This window comes from Montipora foliosa, chromosome 1, assembly GCF_036669935.1.
Source record: "Montipora foliosa isolate CH-2021 chromosome 1, ASM3666993v2, whole genome shotgun sequence".
Taxonomy (NCBI): Eukaryota; Metazoa; Cnidaria; class Anthozoa; order Scleractinia; family Acroporidae; genus Montipora; species Montipora foliosa.
The window spans coordinates 68,812,455-68,840,205 of record NC_090869.1 but is presented as its reverse complement, the minus strand read 5'-3'; the positions used below and the strand labels follow the sequence as shown (position 1 = coordinate 68,840,205).

General features: G+C 39.1%; 3 protein-coding genes across 4 annotated transcripts in view; 2 read left to right on the top strand and 1 right to left on the bottom strand.

The window, feature by feature from the left end:
* The window catches only part of LOC138006735 (uncharacterized), a 111,935-nt gene extending 97,400 nt beyond the window's left edge, over nt 1-14,535 (top strand). The window contains exons 62-77 of the mRNA XM_068853242.1: nt 648-706; nt 925-1,010; nt 2,344-2,457; nt 2,977-3,152; nt 3,890-3,947; nt 4,564-4,754; nt 5,442-5,516; nt 5,604-5,701; nt 7,822-7,965; nt 8,436-8,516; nt 9,479-9,583; nt 10,290-10,387; nt 11,281-11,351; nt 11,541-11,606; nt 12,624-12,818; nt 13,112-14,535. Coding sequence (XP_068709343.1) covers nt 648-706; nt 925-1,010; nt 2,344-2,457; nt 2,977-3,152; nt 3,890-3,947; nt 4,564-4,754; nt 5,442-5,516; nt 5,604-5,701; nt 7,822-7,965; nt 8,436-8,516; nt 9,479-9,583; nt 10,290-10,387; nt 11,281-11,351; nt 11,541-11,606; nt 12,624-12,818; nt 13,112-13,207 — 1,713 coding nt within the window. The 3' untranslated portion in view covers nt 13,208-14,535. The remainder of the gene's footprint in view (nt 1-647; nt 707-924; nt 1,011-2,343; nt 2,458-2,976; nt 3,153-3,889; nt 3,948-4,563; nt 4,755-5,441; nt 5,517-5,603; nt 5,702-7,821; nt 7,966-8,435; nt 8,517-9,478; nt 9,584-10,289; nt 10,388-11,280; nt 11,352-11,540; nt 11,607-12,623; nt 12,819-13,111) is intronic.
* An 811-nt stretch (nt 14,536-15,346) lies between these two features.
* Nucleotides 15,347-19,477, bottom strand: LOC137980668 (melatonin receptor type 1A-like). 2 transcript variants are annotated; one of them, XM_068828115.1, is made up of 2 exons: nt 19,421-19,477; nt 15,347-18,252 (listed from the first exon to the last, which is right to left on the bottom strand). In XM_068828115.1, the coding sequence occupies exon 2, from the start codon at nt 18,180-18,182 to the stop codon at nt 17,136-17,138; it is 1,047 nt and encodes a 348-aa protein (XP_068684216.1). In that variant the 5' UTR covers nt 18,183-18,252; nt 19,421-19,477; the 3' UTR covers nt 15,347-17,135. The 2 variants fall into 2 exon arrangements, with proteins under 2 accessions (XP_068684216.1, XP_068684212.1); XM_068828111.1 differs by lacking the exon at nt 19,421-19,477 and adding an exon at nt 19,077-19,353.
* Nucleotides 19,478-22,914: 3,437 nt separating this feature from the next.
* The window catches only part of LOC138006727 (microfibrillar-associated protein 1-like), an 18,946-nt gene continuing 14,109 nt past the window's right edge, over nt 22,915-27,751 (top strand). The window contains exons 1-6 of the mRNA XM_068853231.1: nt 22,915-23,097; nt 23,234-23,285; nt 24,442-24,547; nt 25,308-25,384; nt 26,289-26,364; nt 27,187-27,230. Coding sequence (XP_068709332.1) covers nt 23,037-23,097; nt 23,234-23,285; nt 24,442-24,547; nt 25,308-25,384; nt 26,289-26,364; nt 27,187-27,230 — 416 coding nt within the window. The 5' untranslated portion in view covers nt 22,915-23,036. The remainder of the gene's footprint in view (nt 23,098-23,233; nt 23,286-24,441; nt 24,548-25,307; nt 25,385-26,288; nt 26,365-27,186; nt 27,231-27,751) is intronic.

The window sequence follows — 27,751 nt, the reverse complement described above, 5'->3', positions numbered from 1 at the left end:
TTTAAAGGGCGTGTAAACCGAAGGGCCTGAATCGTCGGCACGGCACCGGGAAATAGTTGCTTCTCCTTTTTGAGACCCATTTCTGACATGTAACTTTTCTCATAACATTCGGGAGAAAAATGATTGATACAAATAACAGAATGTATCGACGACTCTACTAAATCGGCTCTTTTCACTTGAACAAGTTTTACCCATTGTTTCTTCAAATTTGTGTATTTTGGGACTTTATGTATAGTATGCCCGGTTTTGTTTGAGTTACTACAAAACTGAACGACGCAACGCTTTACCATCATGAAGAAATAAATACATTCCAAACAAAAACAAGTCCGTGTTTCACGAAGTTGTAGCGGAAGGTATCACCTGTGACGTCACAAGAAAGATGCCATTTTCAAGATGGCGGATGTCTCAAATTTCAAACAGCTTTAACGAGGTGAAAACCGGCTTGGCTGAAAAGAAAGAATGATAGACATGTCATACTTGCCATATGTGCTAAACCGATATGTGAACACAAAGTGTACGATTTTTGGGTTTACATTCCCTTTAAGGGGCATTTAGGTCTTCTTAGTGAATCAATAGAGGAGAAGAAAACTTCCTCAGTTAGTTTGTGCTGATCATAAGTTAATAATCCCTATCTTGCATCTGCGTAGGTCGCGACTTACGACAGTGGTTTTGGTGATGCGTGTTTTGCTGGACCAGGGACAGACAAGTGAGTAGCGTTCTTGTAACTCTGCTGTTTTCTTCCGAGTATGTTTGCTGTCTTTCAGGAATATTGCTGAAAACTACAACAAGTTGTTGGCAAAAAATGTCGTTTTTGGGGGGGGTGTTGTGAGGACCTTTGTTAAAGTGTCGTGTCTTTGTGAAAATGAAAACGCATATCGCAGATTTGTTTTTTTCTAACTGTATTTTATGGCTGGGTATTGTCAGGGATGGTGATGGGGTTCCAGATGCTTACGATAACTGTGTGGATCTACCAAATGGCGATCAAGCCGATGCAGATGTTGATAGCGTAGGTACGAAGAGAAAGTTGCTTTTATTATATGCCTTTTACCACGGTTAATATATGGAGATGATTATGAAATTCGACAAGTTTCATGTTTTTGTTGGCTGTTTCAGCTTTGACGTTGCACAAAACAACATATTTGTAAATTTTAGGACAAGATAACTAATCAATCGTTTAAATTGCAACCCAAGTGCGGACCGAAAACAAAGATTGTGCACGGTTATGGTCAGTTCAACGTGAATTGCGACAGCACTGTTGTTGCTCTTGACGTTTTCCGGATTTCATGGCCAGTTGCTCGATTAACGTTGCTCTTACTAACCGAGTTCGAGGTCCTTCCTGTAAGTTGATTTATGCGCGTTTTGGGCTTTACATTAATGGGAAAAAATGAGGATGCGTAAATTACAGTTCGGACCGAGAAAACGAAGTTAATGAGATATTTATTATATCTCTGAGGTAGTGATAATGCTCGCTGGAAAGGAAACTAGTTGAAGTCAAGCGGAAGGTTCAACTGCAACAAATATATTGGCATGCATAAAAATCTGAAAAACAAATAAATCTTATTTGCTTGTAAGATTTAAACAGTGTCACGAGTTTATTTCACATAAACAACGTAAAAAACTTGCATCAAAATTTCAAATTTACCGAGCCTTACAGCGGGCCGTACATCGGGCAACACAAACACGTACTGTTGAATATGGCCTGGCAAATTAGCCAATCATAGCGATGCAATAAAAGCGTGTACTTTACCGGATTTGTGAATTAGAAAGGAACTTGGTAAAAAGCTGGTGTGAGTGTGAAGTCCCCTCATTTCATCTCGTTTCTAGAGTGTTGGTGGGTTTCCCTTTAGCTTGAATTGACATTATTTCTTCCGTGAAACCTTGCAGTGCTTTCCCTTTTCATAGTCCGTATTATCGAATGAAAGGCAATCACTTACTTTGTCATTTTCCGAATTTTTGTATAATTCCCTAAATTTTTACGACGCTTCCGTCATTCGTCCCGCTCTGCTCATAACTTGTTTCATTACCCCTTCCTTCCTGATCCATGCTGTCTTCCCCATTCAAATCAAAACGTATTCACCTACGTCAGCTGCTAAGCTTACTAATCTTTGTCGACTCGAGATTTAGTATCAGTCAAGCCCACTTACCTGAACCACAGTGAACCATATGCCAAATCCAGTCCTACATGTTTCTGTCACTTATCCTCATTTTCTAAACCAGTTCAAATAGAACCTTGCTTAGTTAGTGTGACTGGGGCATTGTCTTTTCACTCCTACCCCAATTCTGTTCATAATTGACCAGGCATGTAAACGTTTTTTTTTTACTCCGTTTCTTCATTCTTTGTAGGAGACGCATGCGATGAAGATCAAGATGGCGATGGTGTTTCCAATCTCGTCGATAATTGTCGTTTGGTTAATAATTCAGGCCAAGAACACGTAGAATTATTCTACGACCCTGAAGGTAAACGACATCCAAATGTTCTGCTATTAGTGAAGCTGCCTACCAATCAAATTTTGTGAAATTTGTAATTTTTGCAGCATTTGTAGTTTTTGTTAAATTTGTCATTACCCTCTACATTTTCCAACTTTGACAGTTTTGCGATCTATCACAATTTTTGTGAAATTTGAGATTTTTTGTAAAAATTGCAGTTTTTGTTGAATTTGTTTTTCTCCAGTTAGGGTAAGAAGCAATTTCTTGCAATATTTGTAATTTTTGCAAAATTTCCTGCTTTGTTACTGGGTGCACAATTTTGTGCAATCTAAGCAAAATTTGTGGTTTTTGTTAAATTTGTCATGGGCATCTACTATTAACAATTTTCTTAGTTTTTATTAAAATGGTTTAAGGAAGGGTTTTTAGGTGAAATTTGTAATTTTTGGAGCTGCATGCATTTCTGGACATAATTGATTTACCCAAGAGTGGTTCGGCTTTGACGCTTACAATGTGTAAGTGTTTTGGTTTTTTTTTTTTTTTTGCTTTCAGCAAACCCTATTGGTGATGCCTGCATCTCCGACTTCGATGGTGATGGCGTCCCAGATAATTTTGATCACTGCCCGAATGTTAAACACCTAAATAAGACAAGCTTCACCGATCACTTCATTGTGGATTTGTATCCAGGACATAGTGATCCAGTTCCTGTGTGGAGAGTAGCTAAGAATGTACGCTGTTTTTTTCTTTCGAATATGACAAGTGCCGTTTCTTTTTATTCAGGCGGCGCCTCTGTTGTTTAGTGTTTTTCCTCTATATTCAAGACCAGTTAGCCTTCGAACACAGACGTATCTAAAGACCAGTCAACCGGAATTGGGTGTGCAACTTGAATTGATAGCCTAAGGGTTTAATACCGTTCGTATTGTGGTGTTGAGTTAAAGGCTTTTTTTTTTAGTTGTATAATGACAAAAAAGAAATTATTAAATTAGTGATTTATCCGGTGAATAGCGTTATAGCCATCTTTTGAAAAACCGAGGCCAGGAATATACAACTAAGCAAAAGAAAGAAAAAGAAAAGGTCCATTCATTCTTGCGTAAAGTTTTTTTCCGATGTGTTACCTTTTTTTTTACATCAGTGCATTATACCAAAAAAGAGAGAATTTTGGAGAGAAAAAATATTATTTAGAAAGGATAGAGGTGAGACATGTATCTCAGCCTCTCCATTACTTGTCTAGTTTTTCAATCTTGTATTTCGTCGTAAACTTATTTATAAAATCAGGGAGGAGCAGGGCGTCTTCCTTCAATTTGCATTTATATGCAGTTTCGTGGAAGGAATAGATTGTAGTTGAACTTTTTTTCTAGGTTCAAATCATTCCAACATCGTTTTTCAATTGCTTGCAGTTGAGCCAGCCGACGCTTTCTTTTTTTTTCCTCGTCATCTAATCTAATCTTCTTTTCTTTCTTCGTAGGGTATCGATGTTGAGGAAGTGACAGATGTTTCGTCTCAACACCCGTCTATGCTTATCGGTTTGTGTTCTCTTCTCTTCATCTTTGCCTAACAGTACAGCATCTTTATTTTTAACGTTACCTTATCAAATGTTTACCCTCACACTGAAAACAACTAAAATGATTCGCCAATAGGCATGAAGCGAACAGATATCAGATACGGCAACATTCCAATTTCATTGTTTTTTTTTTTCTCCGATCCTGTTTTCAGTAATCTCAAAATGAACCGAATTCTGCAAACCCATGAAATATAGCAAGACCAAGATTAACTACGTGACCAATCACTGTATAGGAGAAGACGATCAGCTGAACTGATATCATTCGAGGCAACATGCAGCCGGCTCTGAGGGCGGGAAAATTTTAATTTTACTTCTGATTGATTTAACCAAGGCTGTGTTGTTGGTTTGAACTCACGTGATCAACAGCAATGTTTGCATAATAGTAGATTCAGTTCCCTGGGGATTGGGACTGGACACCAACATTGTCATGGCCACCGTTTCTTTGTTTGGGGACACCAGCATAGCGTCTGTGACGTCATGTGAAAACCGAGAAGAATTATTAATTAATTAATCAAAGAATTAAATACCAATCAAAAAGAAAACCTGAAATTTCTTTTAAAAAGTTTTTTTTTTCTAAGGTTCTGTACGATATGGGCCTGTAGATTACAGTGGTGTACTGTTTGTCAAAGGAGCGGAAGGCTCGGATTATGTAGGCGTGGTATTTGGTTATCAATCAAACCGCAAGTTTTACGTTGTGATGTGGAGGAAAGAAAGCATCAATTTCCGGGAATCCAACATTCAGGCTGGATTAAAAGGCCTCCAGTTAAAGGTACGTACTGCAAAGCAGAGAAATAACAATTACTTATCCAGGTCTCAAGCTTATTTAGCCACAAGTGCTGTTGTTGTTGTTGTTCTTGTTCTTGTTGTTCTTGTTGTTGGGAAGACCCAAAATTAAATCTAATGAAATTAAACCCCATTGATTCATATGTTGAGACTTTTCTTCAAGAGGAGAAGACGATGAAGTAAAGAAGCAACAAATTTAATCCGCGCGTGACGCTAAACTTCCGAAAATCAAAACCAGATTACAGCAGAAGTGCATACCCCACAAGTGTCGATCAGCGAGAGAATGCGGCCTATCAGCTTTCGGTATTTCACGATCCATGACTTTGCTGAAGCACAAGTAACCAGGCACAATCTGATTGGCCACAATTTGGCGGGGCGCGTATTCTAAATTTAGCTAATGCAGTAAGCTTATGGGTAACATATCAATGAGGTGTTTGTTAAGCCTGGTTTACACTGCGACATAAACATAAGCATAAGACCGTCCACCATTTTGGAAACGTGGCTTGTCTCATTCTCCATGGAGTTTCTTTTTGGAGGTAACTGCGCTTGCGTATGATGTCACTTTTCTTATGCTTATGCAACCAGTGTGAACTTCGTTATGGTTATGCTGTTGTCGCTTAAAAAGGTTTTGAGAGCACAGTCGTATATTATTTTTCCTGTTTTCTTTCTTTAGCTTGTCGATTCTAACGAGGCACCAGGGCCCAACTTAGCAGAAGCGTTGTGGCATTCAGGGGATACAGCTAATAAGGTTGAAAAATAGTGCATTTACACCAAATAAAATGAAACTAAGAATAAAAGTTAAGCTCCGTTGTTTTGTCGCTCGTCTGTTCTGTAGGTGAAACTCCTCTGGTGTGACCCAAAGATGGAAGGTTGGAAATTTCAGACACCTTATGCTTTCCACATCACTCACCGTCCTTCAACCGGTCTGATAAGGTAAAACTGATCGCAAGGAGCTTAAAAAGGACCGGCTTAAACTGCAACTGTGACCTTCCTCTCTTTTTATGGATTTGTTTTGGTGACCGTTTGTTGTTGTGTTTTTGTTTACGGGTGGAGGGAGAAAGGGAGGGAGGATCAAGAATCAATGCCTGGCTATTGAGGCGTTTTACACTTAATACACAGTAGGGACTTTACGATCTACCACGGCCCGACGTCGACGAAACCGACACCTGAAAAAATAACTTTGCAGTATCGTAAGTTTCTCGTGGTTAGGCCATTTCGTTCGCGTTGTACAATTTGGGCGAAGTATCCTAGAAATAAATTGGTACGAGCAGTTTCAGAGTAAAAATTTTAGATTCACATTTGTGCGCTGGCGTTGTCGTCAAAACCTCAAAAGGGAGCTTACGAAACGAGGACGACGACGGCTACGAGGACTTCATTTAAAAATACGAGTTCGCGTTATTTATATCACTACGAAACTATTTCATGTCGTTTCGCGTTAAAAATGTGTAGTAACTGTTGAGGAATTAAACTGGTATGAGTGGGTTGGAAGCCTAGAGAGAGAACTGAAAATTCATCGTCATGTGCTAACGTCCTCCACAGAACCTTGAATTTGGTCATTTCACGTCGTCATTTAGGAGATGACGGCAAAGAAATGTACCAAAGTGTAAAACGCACGTGCAGAGCGTGCAGAGCCATTGTTTTTGCTCACTAAACCTATTGTTTTGTAGCTTCGTCGTTGCCGTCGGCGTCGTCGTTTCGTAAGCTCCCTAAATTTGGTGATTTCACGTCGTTGTGCAGAGAGCCGCGCGAATATTTGCTAAAATGCGTGCGAACGTGCAGCACGATTACTTTTCCTCTTTTAACCAATGATATTGTTGTTTCGTGGGGTTCTCATTGACGTCGTAGATCGTAAAGTCCTTAGTTTCGCAACTGTTCGGGCAAAGTTGTTGGCAGTCAAGTTGATCGACATGTGTTACACTCGGAACCTTTTTTACAACTTGTGTCGCCCTCGATGATCACCCGCGGGTATAGGAACATAATTTCATTGGCTGATGCAAGCCAACTTAGTTTAAGATCCCTCCCGCAAGTTGCGGGAGAGATCTGGAACTAGATCATGAGAATTTTTTTATAGACAGGGCAAGTACTTGAGCCAATCAGATTGCATATAGTAACATGCTTAATAATTCGTTAATAAGGGAATCTAAGCCAACGTCATTGTTTACATTTTGTTTAATTAACATACGAGTTTGCTCACAGAAGACATTATCCTTTTTACAAATTGAATTCAAAAGGTAAAAGAACTTTTAAACTTAGTTAAACTTCCAATTTGACCCTCTTAGCTTTGACGAGCCAGTTAATAGGGAGCTTAAGCACGCGGACGGCAACCGGAAGTGAGCTGTTTTCCCTTTTAACTTGTCTTCACACAACCACATTTCATTGCCAAGTTTCTTATCTTAATTAGAGATGATGAGTATGTTCTCTTCCGGTCGCCGTCTGCGTCTCAAAAATCCGCACAGTTAAGCTCCCTATTACTCGTTAAGAACTTTTTGGGTTGCAACGGAGCTAATTAAGAATTAGGAAACGATAGCTTTTTGCTAATGAGGCAAAAAATGTAAGCAATGATTCCTTTATATGCATAGTAAGGTTTCTAATCAATTTTATAAAATAATTAGGATAGTACGCACACTCTTATTGGTCAATAGCTGTGTTTCGATGAGTATGGAAGAATGGCTGTGACATCACCCAAATTTTGATTGGTTATGTGTTGTCAGACGCGCGTTTTGATTGGTTGGTAGGAAATATGAGTGTGTGTCACAAAATCTGTTTCAATCAAGAAGTTAAAAAACCAGCATTTTCCTTCATTTGTTGAATTATCTTTAAGAAATGTTTTATAAAAGCAATAGAGGACTTTTTTCCTTGTTTCCATAGCCTTATCTAAACACTCGGGGGAGTTGGGAGAATTATCGACAGTTATGTAAACCTGCGACTGCATCTCGGGTTTGCATAACTGTCGAGAATTCTCCCAACTCCCCCTCGTGTTTACGTCCTCTATTGCTTAAATAATCCGCTTGTTTATTTCTTACATTTCTTATTTCTATCGTAACTACCGACAGAGTTCAAGTCAAGCAATACCAAAAAGTCCTAGCAGATACGGGTGACTTATACGATACCACAATCACAGGTGGCCGGCTCGGTATGATGGTGTTTGGACAACAAGATGTTATTTGGTCACGACTGGAGGCCAGGTGTTTTGACAGGTTAGTGTAACATGTTGGACGGGTTTATAGAGCAGGTTTAGCTGGTTTTTCTGCGATAGGTCACCAATCCAGATACTGACCCCGTCTTCGCTCTGGCAAGCCGTAACACTATCATATGAGATCGACGTTATTTGTGCCAGAAAAGATGGCGTCCCAATGCTGAAATCGTATGGCATCACGATCGATACCCGAGGGACTTCCCGTGAGACTGAGACGATTAGAGTGTGTTCTCCTCGAACGCAATTATATAAGCGAACCGCGATCTTAAGCAGTCGATAGGGAAGAAGCCTGTGAAAAATCCAGGCATGAATGTTGAAGCAGTGGACTTGTTCAACTCAGTTGGACCGAGTTTAAATGTCTCTTGGTTCAAACCTGCTTTCTTTGGAACCTTCATCGAAACACCAAAGTGAAAATCAAAGGTCGAACTTTTTCATGTTTTTTTGTTGTAATCATGAATGTGTTTTCTTCAGGACCAATCAAGCACTGCAGTTTGATGGTGTAGATGATCATGTTCTTCTGCCTTCTATCCATAAACTTGGTTTGACAGACAGGTATGACATCTTGGTAGTGTTCCTCTCCAATCGCAAGCTAGCTAGGTTTTTTTTTTCAAGCTACCCAACATGACTGGAAATTTTTAGTCACACTAAGGTCAAGAGAGGTAGAAACACGATGTTTAATCCATGAGATAATACACCTTATTCCAAAATGGCCGCCAGCTTAATAGTATTAATTTGTTGGCTTGCAAATTAGCCTTTTTGCCCCGTTCTTTAACATAAAATTCAAAAGAATATTTAAGCTTCAACGAGGCAACAAGGGCAAATATGCAAGCACATAAAAGAATACTAAAATGGTAGCCATTTTGGAATAAGGTGTATATTTCAAAGCCTCCAAATTGGATTGGATACGAAATTATTTCCAGCATGGTCCGATGCGGTGAAGGCGTACGACATCTCGCTCTCATTGATTATTTTAAGGAATGGACCTTTGTGACCAGGCGGCCACGCTGGTCAAAGACAATAGAGTTCGTACTCCAGCCTCCACTTGATGTGTTTGGAAGCTAGTTCAGGGGGTGCAAAACAAGAGTTTTCACTCCATCGGGACTCAAAATGGACGCCATGTGAAAAAAGCCCATGTTGTCAATTTTTTGTTTCACCACGGAAAGAAATATTGTATATTCGCAGTAATAGAGCATACTGCGAATATGTTCCATTTCCTACAATTTATATCCTAGCAGTATGGCGGGACAATTGTCAGCCTAACCTAGGTTAATGGCCTAGCTCCCGCGGGTCTGCTATAGCTCAGTGGTAGATCATCCGAAGTAGTATACGGAGGGTCGTAGGTTCGACTCCTTCCGAAAGGAGCACTGGGATTTTTCCGAGTATTTCCGAGTCACCATCGATAAATCATCTTTTAGTTTTTTTCCCGAGTTAGAATGTTGTGGCTAATGTATTGGCTCGGTAATTCAGTAGTGAGTATGGCATACCTTCATTCCATAATTCCATGTTTCTTGCAGTTTTACCATCAGTGCGTGGGTTTGGATGTCAGCGGATTATCCTAATGATGTCATGCCAATTGTGTGTAGTCTTGACGCTACACTTTGTTTGTATTTGAAAAATAGGTATGACTCTTTCTTCTATTTCAGAAGTTTCCAACAATCGCCTGGATAAACAAAAATAATCATAGCGGAGCTCCGAGCGCGCGCGGGGCACCATGGGTAAGAAAATACGGTAAACCATCTGTGCGAGAAAATTTGGTTTTGGTCAACTTACGACCGACCGTACGTACGCCCACCCCTCTATGTAAGCAAATGTGACCAGTATCACGTGACCATATCGTGGGCGCACGTTTAAGTCATCAAGTTGACTGCTGACCAGGTACTGTGTTTCTATTGGATCGCAGGCTCAAGTCAGGTTAAATCATTGTAAGATTATACAACCAGGGAGCTCCGCTTTTAGGCTTGGCTAAGTCTATATATCATTTATAGCGTTTACGACCGAACACAATCTGGTAAGATGCATCCTTGTCGAACACTCCTTTAAGAATAGTGGTTTTCACGTTATGTCATCGCCGCCATGTTGGTGGACGAAAACAAGAGATCTCTAATTAGCTCCTTTTGTTCGTCCACCAGCCATTGTACTTTACATCATTGTTATCCGTGCCTTAGTAGAGATTATTTGTAAACCATCTATTGCTTAATTTGTTAATCTGATCGTACTTTTCGAACCCTTGTTAATGTTGTCGCAATTCGTTTATGCTAATGTGCAATGTACGAAACCCTCTTTTATTTCGTTTCATGAAATGTCAATTCATTTTTTACCTTGCAGACAGATACATGGTAACCTTGGTTCCTATGTGGCTGAAGGATCAGAAGTCATCGAACCTGAGGAATGGCATCACTTAGTCTACAGATATGACGCTCAGAGTGAGTGTTAAATGCCTGCCTGGCCTACTGCCCCGTACTGACTTGCAACCTTACTCTCTTCCTCCCCGTCTAAATGCCTGCTTGCCTGCCTGCCTGCCTACCTGTCTAAATGACCGACCGACTGATCTACGGACCTATTATTTAACTGTCGAAACCCAAGAATGTTTTATTTGATTACTTTAACTCCTTACTTTTTGGTCTTCCTGATTATGTCATCAACCGACTTCAACTTATTCAAAACTCTGAAGCTCGTCTAGTTTTTTGTGCACGTAAGCATGACCATGTCACACCCTTGCTGGTTAATCTTCACTGGTTACCAGTTCAATGTAGAATTCAGTTCAAGATCCTCTTGATGACTTTTAAGGTTTTACGTGGTGAAGCACCGTCATATCTTTGTGATCTAATAACTCCGTATGTTCCGACTCGTACTTTACGCTCGCAGAACAAACTGCTCCTACACCAGCCTCGTTTCCATCTTAAGAGTTACGGACGGCATGCATTTAAGACATCTGCTCCATGCCTTTGGAATGATCTGCCTTACAACATTAAAAACTCAAAAGATATAAATTATTTTAAGAAGAAGTTAAAGACGCATCTTTTTAAGAAAGCTTTTGCATTATAATATAACATTTACTACCTTTTTGAAGAACTCAAATTGGGCAGTAATTTTACTAGTTTTACTGATTACCTTATTTAATTATTCTTTTTAGTGTTTTCCTGTGAAGCGTCATGGATTTATTGATATGTACGCTATATAAAAATGTTTATTATTGTTATTATTATTATTATTATTATTATTATTATTGTTATTATTATTATTATTATTATTATTATTAAGTAGCGCCGGACTTTCGTATAATTATGTACGTTTCTAAAAACATTTTGTTTTTTAGCTTACAGCCTTGAACTTTTCGTCAACGGTTCATCAATTGGAAAGCACAGTAATGTTTTGCCGCATACTTGGGTACGTCTCATTTTTGTCAACTTGAAAGTTGTTTTTGAGTAGTAAGCTATATAACTTTCTTATTTTCAAACTGTGAAATGACCAATATATTCTACCGGCAACCTAGTTGGTATGAAATCTTTTCAACCTTTCTCGCAACATGACATCAAAAGAAACAAGTCCTCTAACGCTAACTTTCCTTGCTTTTAGGATACCGATATTGCTCTTTATGTGGGACGCGACAGCGTTAATTACATGAAAGGAACTGTTGATGAGGTATGACATTTGAAGTTTTTGAAAATTGAGTAGTTTTTGTGTGAGTCCCAAATAATTTTCTTGGTCGTCGTTTTTTTGACAGCTGTGTTTGTAACCGTAAAAACATGCATCCTCTTTTCATGCTGTTAACACTTTCAGCCCCCAGCAATGATGAGTAAAATCATCTGAACGTAGACAGAGTAAAATGTATTTAAGGGTCGCTCTTAGGGTGGAAGGGGAATTGGTTAAAGGGGACAGTTTTTTAGTTTAGCTGTAGATGTTGTTAACCCATTCATCCCTAAAGCAGCCTGGCCGCATTGGCGAGTATAATCTCCATGTCTTTGTTATGCGTTTGCAAATGGTTCATTTAATAGGCCTTAATCACGATAGCCGTCATGTTGGTTTTCAAATTATCATGCAAATTAGCCATGTGTTATGCTGGGGGGCAAACATTGGAAAAAAAGCAAATTGCGGAAAATCGGCTCGTCGAGATATGGAAATAATATTGCTAAAAGTGCATTTTAGAATTTAAAATTAAGTACCTTTTGTAATAATTTTATATCTTTTGATTGCCTTTGACATTTTGACTTTCTACTTCGTTATCTGCTCATTTTTGAAAAATCGAAGTAACTTATGTAATAATTTTATTTTACTATCTAGGTGATAAACATTCAGTGAACGTGAAACAAATCATCTGCGTGGCTGAGATGGTCTTTATAACCCCTCGAACTTGTGTTGTTTGCCCCCTCAGACGTGTGTAGCTAATTTGCATGATAATAGCAAATCCAACATGGCGGCCATCGTCAATAAGGTCTATTGTCAGTGTGTTTTGTTACTGACAGATGTAAATTCTTTGTCTTTGGTTTCAAATACCATTTTTGCTTGTTGCATCCCGAACTAACATCATTTGCCTTCTCCCACCCCCTACCTACCCCCTACCCCCTACCCCCTAACTACCCCCAAGCCCCTACCCCCCTCCAACTTTGATAAATGATGTTAACAGTGGCCAACCTTAAGGTGCATATCATTTTGTATCAGTTAACTCTTTGGGGCGTACGTGTTGAAGACTCGGAGATTGTGAAGTACATGAAGACCGCGGGACTACTGCTCCCAATCCACAAGGGTGTGGTTAGAGCTTATTTCAACATGGAGGACACCTCTGGTACCATTATTCTTGATCAAGCAGGAAATAATTATCATGGCAACTTGGTTGGTGGTCCATCTGTCGTCTCGGTAGGTGGTCCTTTGAACAGACTGACAGAAGGATACAAAACACAACGGAAAGCCCGTACAGATAGACAGAAACACAGACAGACAGACACTAAGTTGTATTTGAGATCATACAGATGTTTTCAAATCACAAACATGATTGAAATAAGGAGTTTTTTTTTAAACCTTACCCTATATATCCACCTCCACTTTGGTAAATCGTTGTTAATTATTCAATTTTGATGTCAATGATCTTATTTTTCACCCCTAAAAGAGATTCTGGAAGGCCTAACTTATACTTTTGTCTTTATTTTTAGAGTTCTGTTGACAAGAATCGTTTCATGATTACTTACCCGAACAATAAGAGAAAGAAGAGAAGCGCATGGAGCTGGATTCGGCACAGCGAACTGTAGTTACTTACCACTTTGGTACCAGCGCCCTTTTACGTAAAGTAAGAGTTATATTTTTTCATCAATCGTAGAACTTTGGTTCAACGTGAAATATGTATCCAAACGTAGTTAAGACCGTTTAATCACAGCTTTGACCAGTCACACCTGGGTATTTTGTTTACATCGTGGTTTTAAAGCCTCGGAAGAGACCTGGAAGAGCGGTGCTAAATGGAGGCATGCTTTAGCTCGGCCATAGTAGTTGTAGTGGTAGTAGTATAATTATTCATCCCCGTGGGGAATTCGGAGAGAATTGGGGGTGGTCTTAGTCACAGAATATTTGTGAATTCCATATTTCTTTCAAATACTTAATTTATGCTCACCTCAGGTTATGTTGTTTATCTAACAGCACGATTAGTCGTATGTTTGTAGTAATGTAATAAACGGTTTTTCAATAGTATTTTTCTACTACACAATTCACACACAACGATGCGTGCTTAAGCTCGCTATTAGCCCGTTTTTGAGACACGGACGGCAACCGGAAGAGAACATTTCGCGGGCCAGGACAGTGGTGTCTCCCAGAATTTTTAAGTAATCATCTTTGCTAATGGAGAAAAGACACTTGACATAAATGTGGTTGTGTGAAGACAAGCTAAAAGGAGAAATAGCTCATTCCAGGTTGCCGTCCTCGTCTCAAAAACGTCCGGTGCTTAATACTTGGAAGGGAAATATTTTTCTTCTGGTATTATATTCATTGCAATTCAGATAAATACAAATGATGTCATTTTGCTCCTTATCATATTTACATTCGTATTTAATGCATATTTATCGCAACGGCAAGTTGCTTTCTTGAAGGAACGACCACTCCATCTTCTCGGGTGCCGCCATTTTTGATTCTTTTACCGTCATGCGGATGCTGTCTTCAAAATTAGCGTTCTGTCAAAATACTCGGTAAAAAATAATACATTTTCTATTTTTCCCAACAAAATTTCAAGATCCTTGATTTTGCAATTTGACGTTAATGAATTGTAAGAGTGGTTGTTCCTCTTATGGCGTAAAACGTTGGCACAATAATTAATTCCATGTTGCTAGAAATACATATTTAAATATTACAGTGGTGGAAAGTTTACAGTGTGCGTCGAGCATTCAAACTTTGAAGCGAAATCAAGAAAGGTCTTTCTCGCTATCAGTAAACTTTCTATCCATCTGTCTCACAAAAAGTACCTAAAAAGGTAACTTTGCCTTGCTTTATTTCTATTTAGCACATTAAATGTGGTATTAAAGCTATTTTTGTAAAGTAATGAAACGCATGGCGACACTGCAGCACCACTAAATAAAAGCACAGGTTTACCATCCTCTGTGTGGTCAACTCTCTATATCAATTACTTGTCGTAGCTCCTTGTTGGGGTACTGGTGACTCCATCCTCCTTCCACCAATGTGTCCAGGTTCGATTCCCAGACTCGGTTTCATAAGTGGGTTGAATTGGTAGGTTCTGTACTCTACCCCAAGCGGTCGTTCTCTAGTTACTCTGGTTTTCTTCTCTTTAAAAACCAACGTTTGATTTGATTTGAGTTAAGGACGGTGCCTACTAATTCAAAGGTATTTTTGCGCGGTTTACTGAAGATGCGGGAAAAGCAGATCTTAACAAATGTTATTGAAATCGAAAAAGAAAATTGGAGGTAACCACGCAGGAGGCAGTGTGGCCCAGTGGTTAGGGCGCTTGCATTGAGATCGGGAGATTGCGGGTTCAAGACCCGCTCTAACCACTCGCTGACTGTGTTCCTGGTAGTCCCTGGTTCAACTTCCCAGCTGCACTTGTAAATAGCCAACTGCTTTGCCTCCGGCCAGTTGGGATTCTTAACAGTTGTTGTTGTTGTTCTGTTCTGTCGTTTCGTTGTGTTTCATTGGCCCTGAAAAGCCCCTATGGGGAGCGGTCAATTAAGTATGTATTGTATTGTATTTTTCGAAGATAATTAATCAACAATATTTGTGAAAAGCTTTAAAATACAAAGCAATATATGACATTCTTTTCCAAATTGAAGCTTAATTATCTCTGAAAAATGCATGGTTACCCCCAATTTTCTTTTTGGATACCAAGGGCACTTGCTAAGTTCTACTGTTCCCGCATAGTTTTGAATCGCGAAAAAAATATCCCTGTGTTAATAAGCACCTCGCACAGGAAATCCGAATATCTCGAGATGCGCAGAACTTATGCGCAATAACAATAGTAGGCACCGTCCTTAAATTGATTTTATTTCCATGTACACTGTCCCCGATTTGTGCCCCAATACTAGAAGATCTGATTGAAGACTTGAAACTTCAAATTAATTAACGACCAGAATTCTCAACCTCCAACGGCAGAAAAAAAGCCAGACGGAATATGCCTTTGATATTCATGAACGGCAGAGAATATACACTTTACCATTTTCGGCTTCGAAGGAAGTCAAACTCTCCATGTTTCAATATAAAATTATACACAAATAACGTCCTGTTTAAAATGAAGAAGGTTCAGAATCCTTACTGCCCATACTGCAACACTGAATTTCAAACTGTTTGCCACCTATTCGTTACACATTCCATCCGGCGCCGTTCGCTTTTAGAATAATTTCACTGAATGGTATCAGTCCATATCCAAGAATCACTTAAGCCTTTCCGTATGGTATCCTAAAGAGTTTTTCTTCTTGTTTAACTCTAAACCATCTTATCTTTAGGAAACAGACGACTTCTTTAAAAGACATATTTCGGCATGCTTATGCCATCATCAGTTTAATGAGTTCCTAAGTGTGAACAGTTATAAAGTCTACGGGTAGATGAAAAAATTATTACAACATGACGTATTATTCGTTTCTCAGCTTTGTGCAAATAACCGTATGCCTATATATGTTGTAATTGTAAATGTTAAAAATCGTAAATGTAATTAGTCATCATTGCATAGTTGGTAAATCTGTGTATTCATTAATTTCATTATTATTCACTGCCGTCAGACATCCAGTATTTGGCTGATTTCAGTTGACTTCTCTTTGTTTCATAACTGGCTGCCAACTGTCGGCGCAAACATGATTGGTGGCAATAATAAGAGAACATGTTGAAGGTCAAATTTCAGAGTCCGAATATTTATGAAAGGCACAGTAATTTTTGATTCAAGACTCGTAGGAAACGTGGCGTGTTGCTTTTAAAACCGGAGCCCGTCATGACCCGGAGCTTCCATCTGTATTCTCCGCTTTAGAACTACTATATTTTGACGATATGTGACGTATGTGACTGAGAACATACGTGAAGTGATCCACATAGGTCACATACGTATGTGACGTAATAAATGGCTGACCATAGGTCTCTTATGATTGGCTATTGTGAAAACACCCACTAAAGCCCCCCTGCGAGGTGCTTCTAAAAGTAGAAAGATACGGGAAAGGGTTGACTCAGAGGACTAATATGGAAGATGGAGGCTCTGGGTAATGGACTCATGTTTAAATTCATTTTTTAAAATCCCCCTGAAAAAGTAGTCATCTCAAAAATGGGACCCACCAGAGGAAAAAGTTCAAATATTTTTCAGTCATGATTTACTTAATTATGATTCCATTAAAAGGTGACAGCAAGTTGCTCAATGGTGTATTTTTAGGGAATGTGAATTATTCTCTATTTTCGAATGCCCCATAACACACTTTGTTTGCCCCCTCTGTAGGGACACAAGTTTATCAGCCTTTGGCTATTCAGGGCTCGTGAAATTAAGTCCTCAACTTTTTACTTACGTACTTACTCACTGTCGAACAATTTTTTTTTCGATGCGCAGAAAATCCCGAGTGCTCCTCTGCGGCGAGAGTCGAGCCTACGAGCTTCCGATTACGGTACTAGTTCTACGACTGAGCAATAGGAGACTCGTGGGTGCTCGGCCATTTAATAGGTCCTGGTGCCAATTGTTCCACTACTGCTAGGACTGATAATTGATTTTTATTATTACTTAGTCATATTTTCGTTGCTCGACACCGACGATTGTGACAAAACTTTCACCGGGATCAGTAGATTGGAATGTAGATCGTGACCTGAAGTGCGAGGCATCTCGATTTCTTCAGTGTTCAAACCTGATGCGGTATTGCATACTCGATTCCCATCCTGCCATGTACACAGCTGCTTCAGCTTCCTCCGTAAAGATGGATTCATTACGCCGTATATCCAAGGATTTACCGCGCTATTTGCCTGGAGCATAAACGGTACAGAAAGCCCAACCAAACGTGGATAAGTCTTTCTTATAGCAACTCGAAACAAAAAGATAGCGGTGAAGGTGGGCATCCACATCACCACAAATGATAACACCAGAACATAGAATGTTTTGGTCAGGTTCACTTCATGGATGCTGAGACCGTGATGGGACGAGACTTGATTATTGTGTTGACGAATACAGCGTGAAACGTAATAGTAACTATACGCTATTATGATGAAACTGTTGATCATGAATAGAATCACGGCCATTGAAGCGAACACCATCTCCGCTGATTCTTCAAAGAAATGCCAATTGCAGCACGCCATTAGCGGGTTAAAAGCCATTTCTGCCCAACCTCCGATGACAGGAATCCAAGTAAAAATAGCCACAAAGGTCCATAAGCTCGCAAGGTAGAAGACGGAGCGGTGAACGCTAAACATCTTCTTATAACTGTTTGACTTCAAGATGCAATAATACCGGTTAATGGCTATCAAAGCCATAGTTGGCATGGAAACAAGCGTGAGAAAATGCATGAAGAATCCGCCCAGTTCACAAATAGCAGAATTGTAGGGCATTACTCCAGTAATAAGTGATCCGAGAAATAGGGGTCCAGGGATGCATGCATTCAAGAGATCTGTTGCAGCTAACACAGCAATGTAAATAGTTGTCGTTGTGCGGAGCCTTGGCCTCTTGAACACAATTACAATGATAAGCAAATTGCCCACGAAGGAAGATAAGAGAAAAACCGAAGATAACACTGACTCAGTAACGACCAAGGCAGTACTTCGTGGAGGTAGCTCCATTGGTATCAGAACGGGGTGGCACAAGGTGCTACATTCTGTGATGTGTCTTAATCGGGAAAACCAGCTGTCACTAGGAAATTAATAAAATATTCAATCATCTAAATGGTTTTTTTTTCACCCTTTGTCCTTAAATTGCAATTTAATCCTTGCAGAAAACCAGCTTATGATTTATTTTACGGTAATGTCGGTACCATATTTAGTGGAATATTTCGAACTGACGGAAAAGGGTGCTTTTCTAAGTATAATTTAGAGGACGCTTTCTTTCACATGTTCCATACTGAAGAAACCTCGATTATCCACGAACAACAAATGACAGTTGAGAATAATTAACAAAGTAGGAAATAAAAGATCTTGAAGGTTTGTAAAAAAAACTGAAAAGAAATGTCCAGCAGAAATTGAAGCCACGAATCACCAAAACCATTATTGGTTCGGAAGGTTGGTATGTTTATTAAAGACTATGCTTCTTGTCACTAACAGCAAACATCAAACTAGAAATTAGCAAATGATGGTTGACCGCAATATCACTGAAACGTGGTGCTTGTGATTGTTTCTCCTTTGTCGGCCTAGTTATCGAAGAAAGTGCTGAGGAGGTAGAAAATAAAATCACGCAGGATCAAGAAAATTGTCGGGTGTGGCTTTTATGAAAAAGCAGCAGGCTATACACTTTTCACTAAGATAATCGCTTAATTGTCTAAGAGGTGCGAGGATCACCCTTCTATTTCGTCAAAATTTTACCCTTCATTATTTGTTCATATTTCTTTTTGTAGTGGTTATCAAGAAATTCTCAAATAAAGGGATAAAAAAATCACTGCTCTATGAAATTAACGAGTGTTTGAAAAACCAACTAGATTAAGAGTTTAATCAAGTTAGGATCGATTGCACAACAATTCTTACCTATCCAATGCTATTCTGGAAATCTGACAATGACGCTCACTGAACTGAAAGGCACCGGCCGAACTCGAGACGACTAAGTAATTGGCAGTCACTGCGTAACAAAATATTCAGCTTATTTTGTATTTGCAAGTAACCATTAAAATCCCCTACAATTGTAGGTACATGTATGCAAAGCTAGGAATGAAGATTTACACTGAAACCCGTGGAAAATGCAAACTTGTAGAGTATTTTCTTTGTTTTACAGTAGGTGACTTGTTCATTCGATGAAGCGATCCAACCTTTGGGCAGCTGGCGAAAAAAACGACAACAACTGCATGAGATAACAAGCAAAACGCGTTACGTACCTGTGTGTTAGATATCCTGTCTTTCAATCGGAAACGGATAATATCAATTATCAAAACGACATGCTTAGCAGGGAACATGTGCAAATGGGAAAACTTAATTAACGATATTATTTAAACACGTACAAGTACAATGAAAATGACTTGACAGTCAAATAATTATTGCTCGCGATAATTTAACATTGACGTTTCATAATTTTCGATTCCTCCACGAACAAGCCTATCCGATTGGCTCGTTTGGTCACTTAGAATTAGGAAATGTCAATATTCTAAATTATCATGTAAATTGCCAATTCCGTAAATTTTATTATTCGGAAAGAAACTTGGCATTGACAGTAAACCCCAATTTTCGGTTCTACCGTCTTTTTAAGAAAGTTATTTGATTAGTTGTAACCGGAAAATGTTTAGGCTTCAAGTTAAATTTTTTTATATCTCCAAACTGAGTGTTGTGTGCCAACAATCATATTTACGTTCATATCTAACTTCAGTTTGCTGATCAGTTTGCTGATCATCGGTCCATTGCGAATCAATGAGATAAAAAAAACCTGCCTCGCTGTGCTAACTGTAACTTTAACTGTAAAACCATGCAACGATTTTTAGCACTATTAATGCGAAAATTACATTTTTTGACGAAGTGTAGGAGAGCAGCAGTCTTCACTTTTTGGCTCATTTGGTATTTAATTAAAAAATGACTCGACAAGTAACACTGAATTGAGCAATAGCCGGCCGTTTATCAATATATATTTGCATTTAATTTTGCTTTCAACGTGAGGAACAGTCATAAAATTGATAAATTACATTTTTCAAGTAACTGTCCAATTTTCGTTTTCCCAATCTAGACATGACTATACTCAAGAGAGTATTTCCTTTTAAAGCTCGAGACATTCATGCTCAGGCACTAATTTTAATGAGACGCAGGATGTTTTTGTATGTGACGATAGTCCCGTCGTCACATACACAACCTGTGTTAGGAAAACAAAAGATATGAGCGAATAACGTCAATACGCATGAGTTTTCAGTGCAACATGAAGATGCAGCACGTACGAGATTTCAACTGGTAGCGATGCGCTGTCCTTTTTCAGACACCCGTGGGCAGTAAGGAAGAGAGATGAAAGGACCTAGAACATATCAAACAAATCCTTTCCTAGCTAGCAGCTCAGTCCCGCCCCCAGGCTTCTTTTCTAGAGTACTGTGTAAAAAAAAAAAACACTCCGACGTATACGAAAACTCTACTTTTAAAACGACTAGTAGCTTAGTTTTTTGTAAAGAAAGTGGACTGGCGCGGGAAAAGATACCAACACAAGATAAGTTCCAGTCCTTTATCGCATGTCCACGCATACTATGACATCTTAGTTGACATCTTTCCTCTTTGAAAAGAGAACATAGGTGACAACCGGTCTAGCGAATAAAAGTCCCCGACGGTAATCAGTTCTGAACTCAAGGAGAAATAATTATTCTTCACAAAGCGAGCAGGTCTTGTACAGTCATCGGAATTCAACAAACTTTAACTGGTGTACAACCTGAATTGCCGGTACAGCATAAACGAAGACTTAAGATACTATTCCATAAAGCGGGCAGGTCCTTGTCTGGTAGGTCCTGGGGGCCCTGGCCTGGAACCTAGAACTAACCCCAAGATCTCGCACAAGATCGGACATAATACTCTGAGGTGCATTAGTAGAATCTGGAATATCAGAAGATACTTTAAGAGATGGTTCATCAGATTCCATCTTCAGAATCAGTCACAACTTGTACAGTGATGACAGGACGAAGGTGTCGTCTATTTCGATGGAGAAGTGAGTTTGACTGAGTTTAGACTTCATTCGATCTGGGGTGCTACTTTTGATCCTTGGGTGGTTTGGTCTTGTGTATGATGCATAGGTCCTACTGTCAGGAGAATAAGATGGTGAGTTGTGAATCTATAGGGGTAGCTCTTAGATACAGCATTGGCATGTGTGGGTCCTGTTTAGATTTCCTAGCCTTGACTAAAATGTTTCCTGTCGCTCAATGAACCCATGCAAGAGATTGCAGGTATCTCGGGCTCGAATTCGAAGTTCTGTGCTGAAAACGCCATTTTTCGGAGAACTACTCGTAACTGTGAGAGTCATACTTGGGGCCATTGTCAGAAATTATTCTGGTATTCCTTGTTCAGACGGCATTACGCATTTTGTACATTTTTAGTGAATTATTTTCTACTTTCGAATGCCCCATGATGCTGTATTTGCCCCCTCCCCCCCTTCAGTTCAGGATCAGTAGAGTGGAATGTAGATCGCGACCTGAAGTGCGAGGCATCTCGATTTCTTCAGTGTTCAAACCTGATGCGGTATCGCATACTCGATACTCTCGATTCCCATTCTGCCATGTAGCTTCTTCAGCTTCCTCCGTAAAGATGGATTCATTACGCCGTATATCCAAGGATTGACCGCGCTATTTGCCTGGAGTATAAACGGTACAGAAAGCCCAGTTGCACTTTCTTCAACGGTTTCTGCAACTGGTCTCGCAACGTTTTTGGCCCTTGCAAAATGCAAGGTATGTTACAACGGGCAATGGTTCTTGTAATTTGTCTCGCAATGGCATTGCGCGACAAGTTGCACGAACATTTGCACAGTGTAACAGCGCCTTTAGATTAAAGTGCGTTTGAAGCGGTTGATTCCTAGGAATATCACAAGGACCTGTGCTCAAGCAATTCTATTAGGTTAGCGGTCCCGACCGAAAACGGCACTTTCCAAGATAACGCGTAGAAGCTATTTTAAAACAATTTACCGGAATCTAATAGAAATTGTATGAATACAGAACTTTTTAAAGACTTTCAAAAATTTTTTTACGTACTAGAGTACAAAGCGAATAGTAGATCCGTTGATTACACCATTAATATTGTAATTATTACTTTGTTCGAAGAACGTTTTTTGGTCTCTTATTATTGTTATTATTCTTGCTGGGGACGCGCTGTGGCTGCGCATGCGTAAGATTTCTTTGACACGTAGAAGGCAGGCCAAGTAGGATTCGAACTCGGTATCCTCTCATTCAAAGACAATCGCGATGACCACTGATTCCGGACGCACTACGCGACAGATTGACGGGGGAATACGTATTAAACAATTGTGTGCATGACCGGAAACGAGTTTTTGTGTTTTCGTTATCTGGTCATCGTATGACTCGGTACCACATATTACCGGGCTGATTATATACTTTTCTAATTCTAATGGTATTTTTGAGAAAAAGTATTTTTAGATACCATCGTAGAAAGTTGTAAAGTATTTACATGTACTGGTTTTGATTGGAGTCAACGCTGTTCACAACAGTTTTAAATGTGAACACATATTCTGCGACTTTGGACTTGGGACTACGGAATTGAACAAGATATTGTAACATAAAAAATCACTGAAGTACTGTGAATTTTAAAGAAAATCGTATGAAATTCCTTCGAATCGAAGTGTAGGCTCCCGAGAGAATCGCGAACCTATGGAGCCTGGAAGTGACATTTTGTCAGCGGTCTCGTCAACAAAGCAAACGTCCGCCATATTGGATTTTATGCCTTAGTCTGCCTTTGTGTGCCTGATAGTGTTCTGATCATAATATTTTTGAAAGTTTGGAAAGTGTAACGTTGTCGAGCTTCAGCAGGATGGATCGAGGGGCTCCTATTAATTGCACAGCAGGCGCTGTTCCTGTAAAAAATGAAAAAGGTAAGCTAAAATTACACGGCAATTCTGTGGTGGAGTTAATTATCGCATGTTGTGCATCGCAGACGCTTTCAAGATTGCTGCCTATTTTGTTCTTTTTCCTTTCTTAACACGTTTATTATGTGATTGCAATTTACAGGAGAATTAACCATGAAGAAAGTGAAAGTTAGTAGATACGTTGCTGGCAAGCGGTAAGATTGCTTGTTTGAATATAGGGGTGAATTCTCTTATCATTCAAATCATCGTTTGACACGGACTACTCGCTTCTTCCCCCCCCCCCCCAAAATTTCTAGATTTCTAGATGTATTCATTAAAGAGTAATTCACCACGCCTTAATCTTAGTGAAATATCAAGCTCCCTTCAAGTGTACTGTGACTTCAGGCTGTACAGTATTTGTTTGTCAGAAGCCCTTCAAGCTCATGCAGCCAGCTGGTCGACTGGCAAAGATACGTAGACCACAACATTGGGAACTCCTTGTCTTACTTTTTGAGAAAAGAGTTTGGGCCTACTATACAGTTTAGAAGCCTTATGGGATGCACGAAAGTAAAGAGGATGACCTTGAGGTTGGGGAGAGATTTTGTGTGTGGAAGAAGCAAGAAGCAAGCTGGTAGATTAGTGGAATCGGTGGAGGAGTTGTGCGAAGAGATGGAAACGGTGAGAGGATTCTGTTATTTGGGGGATAGGGTGAATGCAAGTGGTGGCTGCGAGGTAGCTGTGACAGCAAGAGCAAGAATTGGCTGGGTGAAGTTCAGGGAATGTCGAGAGCTGCTGAACTCAAAAATGTTCTCGCAGAAGGTGAAAGAATGGTTTATTGGAGTTGTGTAAGAGTGGCGATGTTATATGGGAGTGAGACATGGTGTCTGAGGGAAAATGAGATAGCAATTTTGAGAAGGACTGAGAGAGCAATGTGTGGTGCAAAACTGATGGAGAAAAAGAGGACAGAGGACCTGATGGAGATGTTGGGATTGAAGGAAACAGTGGTTCAGATGGCAAAGGCAAATGGAGTGAGATGGTGTGTTGAGGAGGGATGATAGGCATGTTCTGAGAAAAGCATTGGAGTTTCGAAGTAAAGGGCAAGAGGAAGCGAGGACGACCAAAGAAGACGTGGGAGGACGCAAGTGGAGAAGGAGAGCAAGAGCGTTGGTTTGGAGAAAAAGGACACTATGAATCGAGCGAGATGGAGAGTGGGAGTTAGAAGATTACTGACAAAGTGGGGTAAATCTGGCCACCCCCGTTTACGGGGATAAACCCGGATCAAAATTGGATTGATTGATTGATTCTTGTAATTATGCTATACATTTACATTGTAAATGTGTATTAAAATTGTAATTATTCCACAACCCTTAGACCAGAATATGCCAAGTATTCAAGTGACGAAGAAGATGAGGAAGAAGATATGTTGGGAGAACCATTTGTTAAAGAACGTGAAATTGATGAACAAGAAATGGACAAGGTATCTAGCTATTTTGTTGATCTGACTGCTTTGACTCTCGTAATGATTGTCTGCTGTCTGAATGCTGTAAGATTCCAACACAAAGGTGCAATCATTGTGTACTGTTTAGAAGACCATACAAAATTTAATGTATGTTCATGTACCTTATCTAACATGCATATGTATATGAATGTTATCTTAAAACTCCACCTACATGTACTATGATCATGGAAGTATTATACAGGCTGACGTCCTACAGTGTATCTCAACCCAGAAAACGAAATGTAAACTGCTGTGTGACTCTGTGTGATGCGCGTACAATGTATGTGCACCGGCATAATATTATATTAATATATACATTTAAGTCCACTGCACGTACCATTGCAATTGCCATTACATTTACTTGCAAATTCATGCTCACAATGATATTGTTGATACAGAACAGCCTGAAAACATTATAGGGAAATGGGGGTGGCACTTTCAGGTTCCTTCTGCAGGTACCGGAGCACAGATAACGTAAAACAAAAGAAACAAAAGACAGAAAACAAAACAACACCAAATAAAGACTAGTCCCAAGTGACCAAAAATACAATGCCTTCCGGTACATGCAGAAAGATCCCACTTTCATGTTTCAGCAGATGTTTCCCTTAAGTGATTAAATTTACTGTATGCCATTTGTTTTCTTTTAAGTTTTCCTTTTGTCTTTTGGGAAATAATTGAACTACTGCATTTAAGTGATTCAAGTGTCTTAAAGTACTTTCTTGGATATTGTGTTGTGTAGGTTTTCCAGAAAGCTGAAAAAACAGACAGAAGGTTGCGTCGACTTCAAGAAAGAGTTAAGGAAGAAGATGATGAGATGTGAGTATTATTGACCAAACTACACTGTAGTGACTTGACTTACAGTACTGCTCAAAAGGAAGCTACCAGTCTCAAGATTGGCATAAATTTTGATAAAAGTCTGACGGCTACACGAACGTTTGCAAATTTAAACGACAAAATGACGCTCTTGTCAAGCATGAAACAAGAATCAAAATTACAATACTGTTAAAAAAGAAATCATGCCAATTGAGTAATGTTTGGTGTTTTTACTGCGGTGGCGTTGTAAACAGATCCCTGTGAAATTCTATATGAAATAAAGCAAATTTTGGATAGTTTGTGTTTTTATGATTTACTAAAATTTAATTAATACTAAACAAATTGCATTCTAACGAGCAAACAACATTACCGGCACCTAAAACTTATTTAGAAGGTAATGTTGTATTAAAAATTTCCATTGTTTTCTAATTCAACTTAACACTTGAACAAAAATTAAACTATGTACATGTCCTAAAATTAAATGATTAATATTACACCTTTTTTCCTTCGCAAAAATTTGCTAAATATGACAACCCATTTGCGACATTGCGTTATCGGACTTAGATTTCATGGGCAGGGTGGTGGTTTGAATGTCGACATGCATTTGGAATGCATGAGTTTCACACTAATACAGTGTACACTGCTGCCAATTGCATTTTTCATTACACGTTTCGAGTCAGGTGCTCCGTTTTGGAGCAAGAGCTTTTTCGTGAACATGTTAATTAATCTTCGGAAAAGTTTCCGTTCAAGCACACAATTACAGTTTTTCGAACTGTCTTGTCTCTAGAGACGAGATGCCTTTGTAGGTTATTTTCCACAACTTTCTAGTTTCTTACAATGTGGTTTCTTAACTTTGCAGGTCTTGTGTAACATCTTTCTTATCAAATATTTTGTCTTCCTTCATCAGGGAAGAAGGTCACAGACGTCGTCCACATGAGCCTGAAGTGGTTGCCATGGGTGATGAAGAAGTATCTGGAGAAGAGGTACATTGTACATGTACACTGTCTATACATGTGTATTTTAAAGTCCTCATGAATTATTTTTGATTAAATTTGTTTCATTCTAGTGACCATTTCTTAAGTGTCTGATATGTACAGTATAGTGGATTGTTATACTTTCTACTTTTTGTACTTTCTGACTTTGTTGTTTTCCTAAGCCCATCTCCGCTCTTTTTCTCACTTTTCTTCTCAGTCTCATTAATGAGTCCTAAGGCAACTACGAAGCACCGGAATGTATACCAATAATAATTATTAATCGTGTTTTTTCATGTCTTTGGATATCTAATGAAATGCAGTACACCATTCCCCGGTGAGAGTGGTACAGTACCTTTTGTGGTTCAAGTTTTTTCTTGGTTTAAAAAAATTAATTTCAAACCAGTTCAATTTAGATTTTTCTTTGTCTAATATTCATTACCATCTGAAACAAAACAAAATCAAAATTGAATTGGATTAAAAAAATTGAAGCCCAACAAACATGTATATACAACTTGATTAAAATACATGTAATATGCATAATAAATTATGTACATGTATTATTCCATTAAAAAAATGTAACACTGAATAATTCAGCATTTATTCTTTGAAAACTTCATCAACTCGTGCCTCTTGCTTCAGGGTATCCAGACACCTCGAAACAAATTATTGAGCCTTCAGCCTAGTGCTTTCATATATTTTTCAGTGTCTGGATACTCAGAGGAAGCACTTGAACTCTTTTTTGCTATACATGTATTACTGCCAAACAATAATTAACCTCACACAAGTTGTGTGTGAAGCTAAATGTAAGGTCCTCTTTGTTTTCTGCCAAAGGATGAGGGGAATCAAAGACGTGTGCAGAGAATGGAAGAGAGCAGGTGGGCTTTTGAGAGTGTTTGCTATACAATTCTTGCCACACATTGGGCATTACTAAACCATGCAACAGCGAAAGACCAAATTAATACTTAAAATTAATTTGTATCCAGATTGCGCATCGAGACTCCTACCACTGGAGACCGAGCCTACCCTCTTGCAGATGCCACAAAATTCTCAACAGGACCAGCATCTGCTGCATTTGTTTCCTTGTGAGTTGCGGTGTTTGAGAAAAAAAAAGTAAAAAGAAATAGCTGTTTTGGTGTTTCATGGTTTAGTATCCGGTAATGCCTATACAACTGCTACTATACTGCATCTATTAAAATTGTGTTTTTAGCTCCCTTTGACCCTTCTGCTTGTTTAGAGTTCAAAATCCTTTTGATGTTTATTGAGCTCAAAGTAGGTCTTAATTCAGTAATTTGTGAAGAAATGTCTTTCCTTTAAAGGGCAGCCCCAACACTTTAACATTCATGCATGCCAACTTGTATTCTTAGACTAGTGAAATAATGATTTTTCCCTTCTTTTT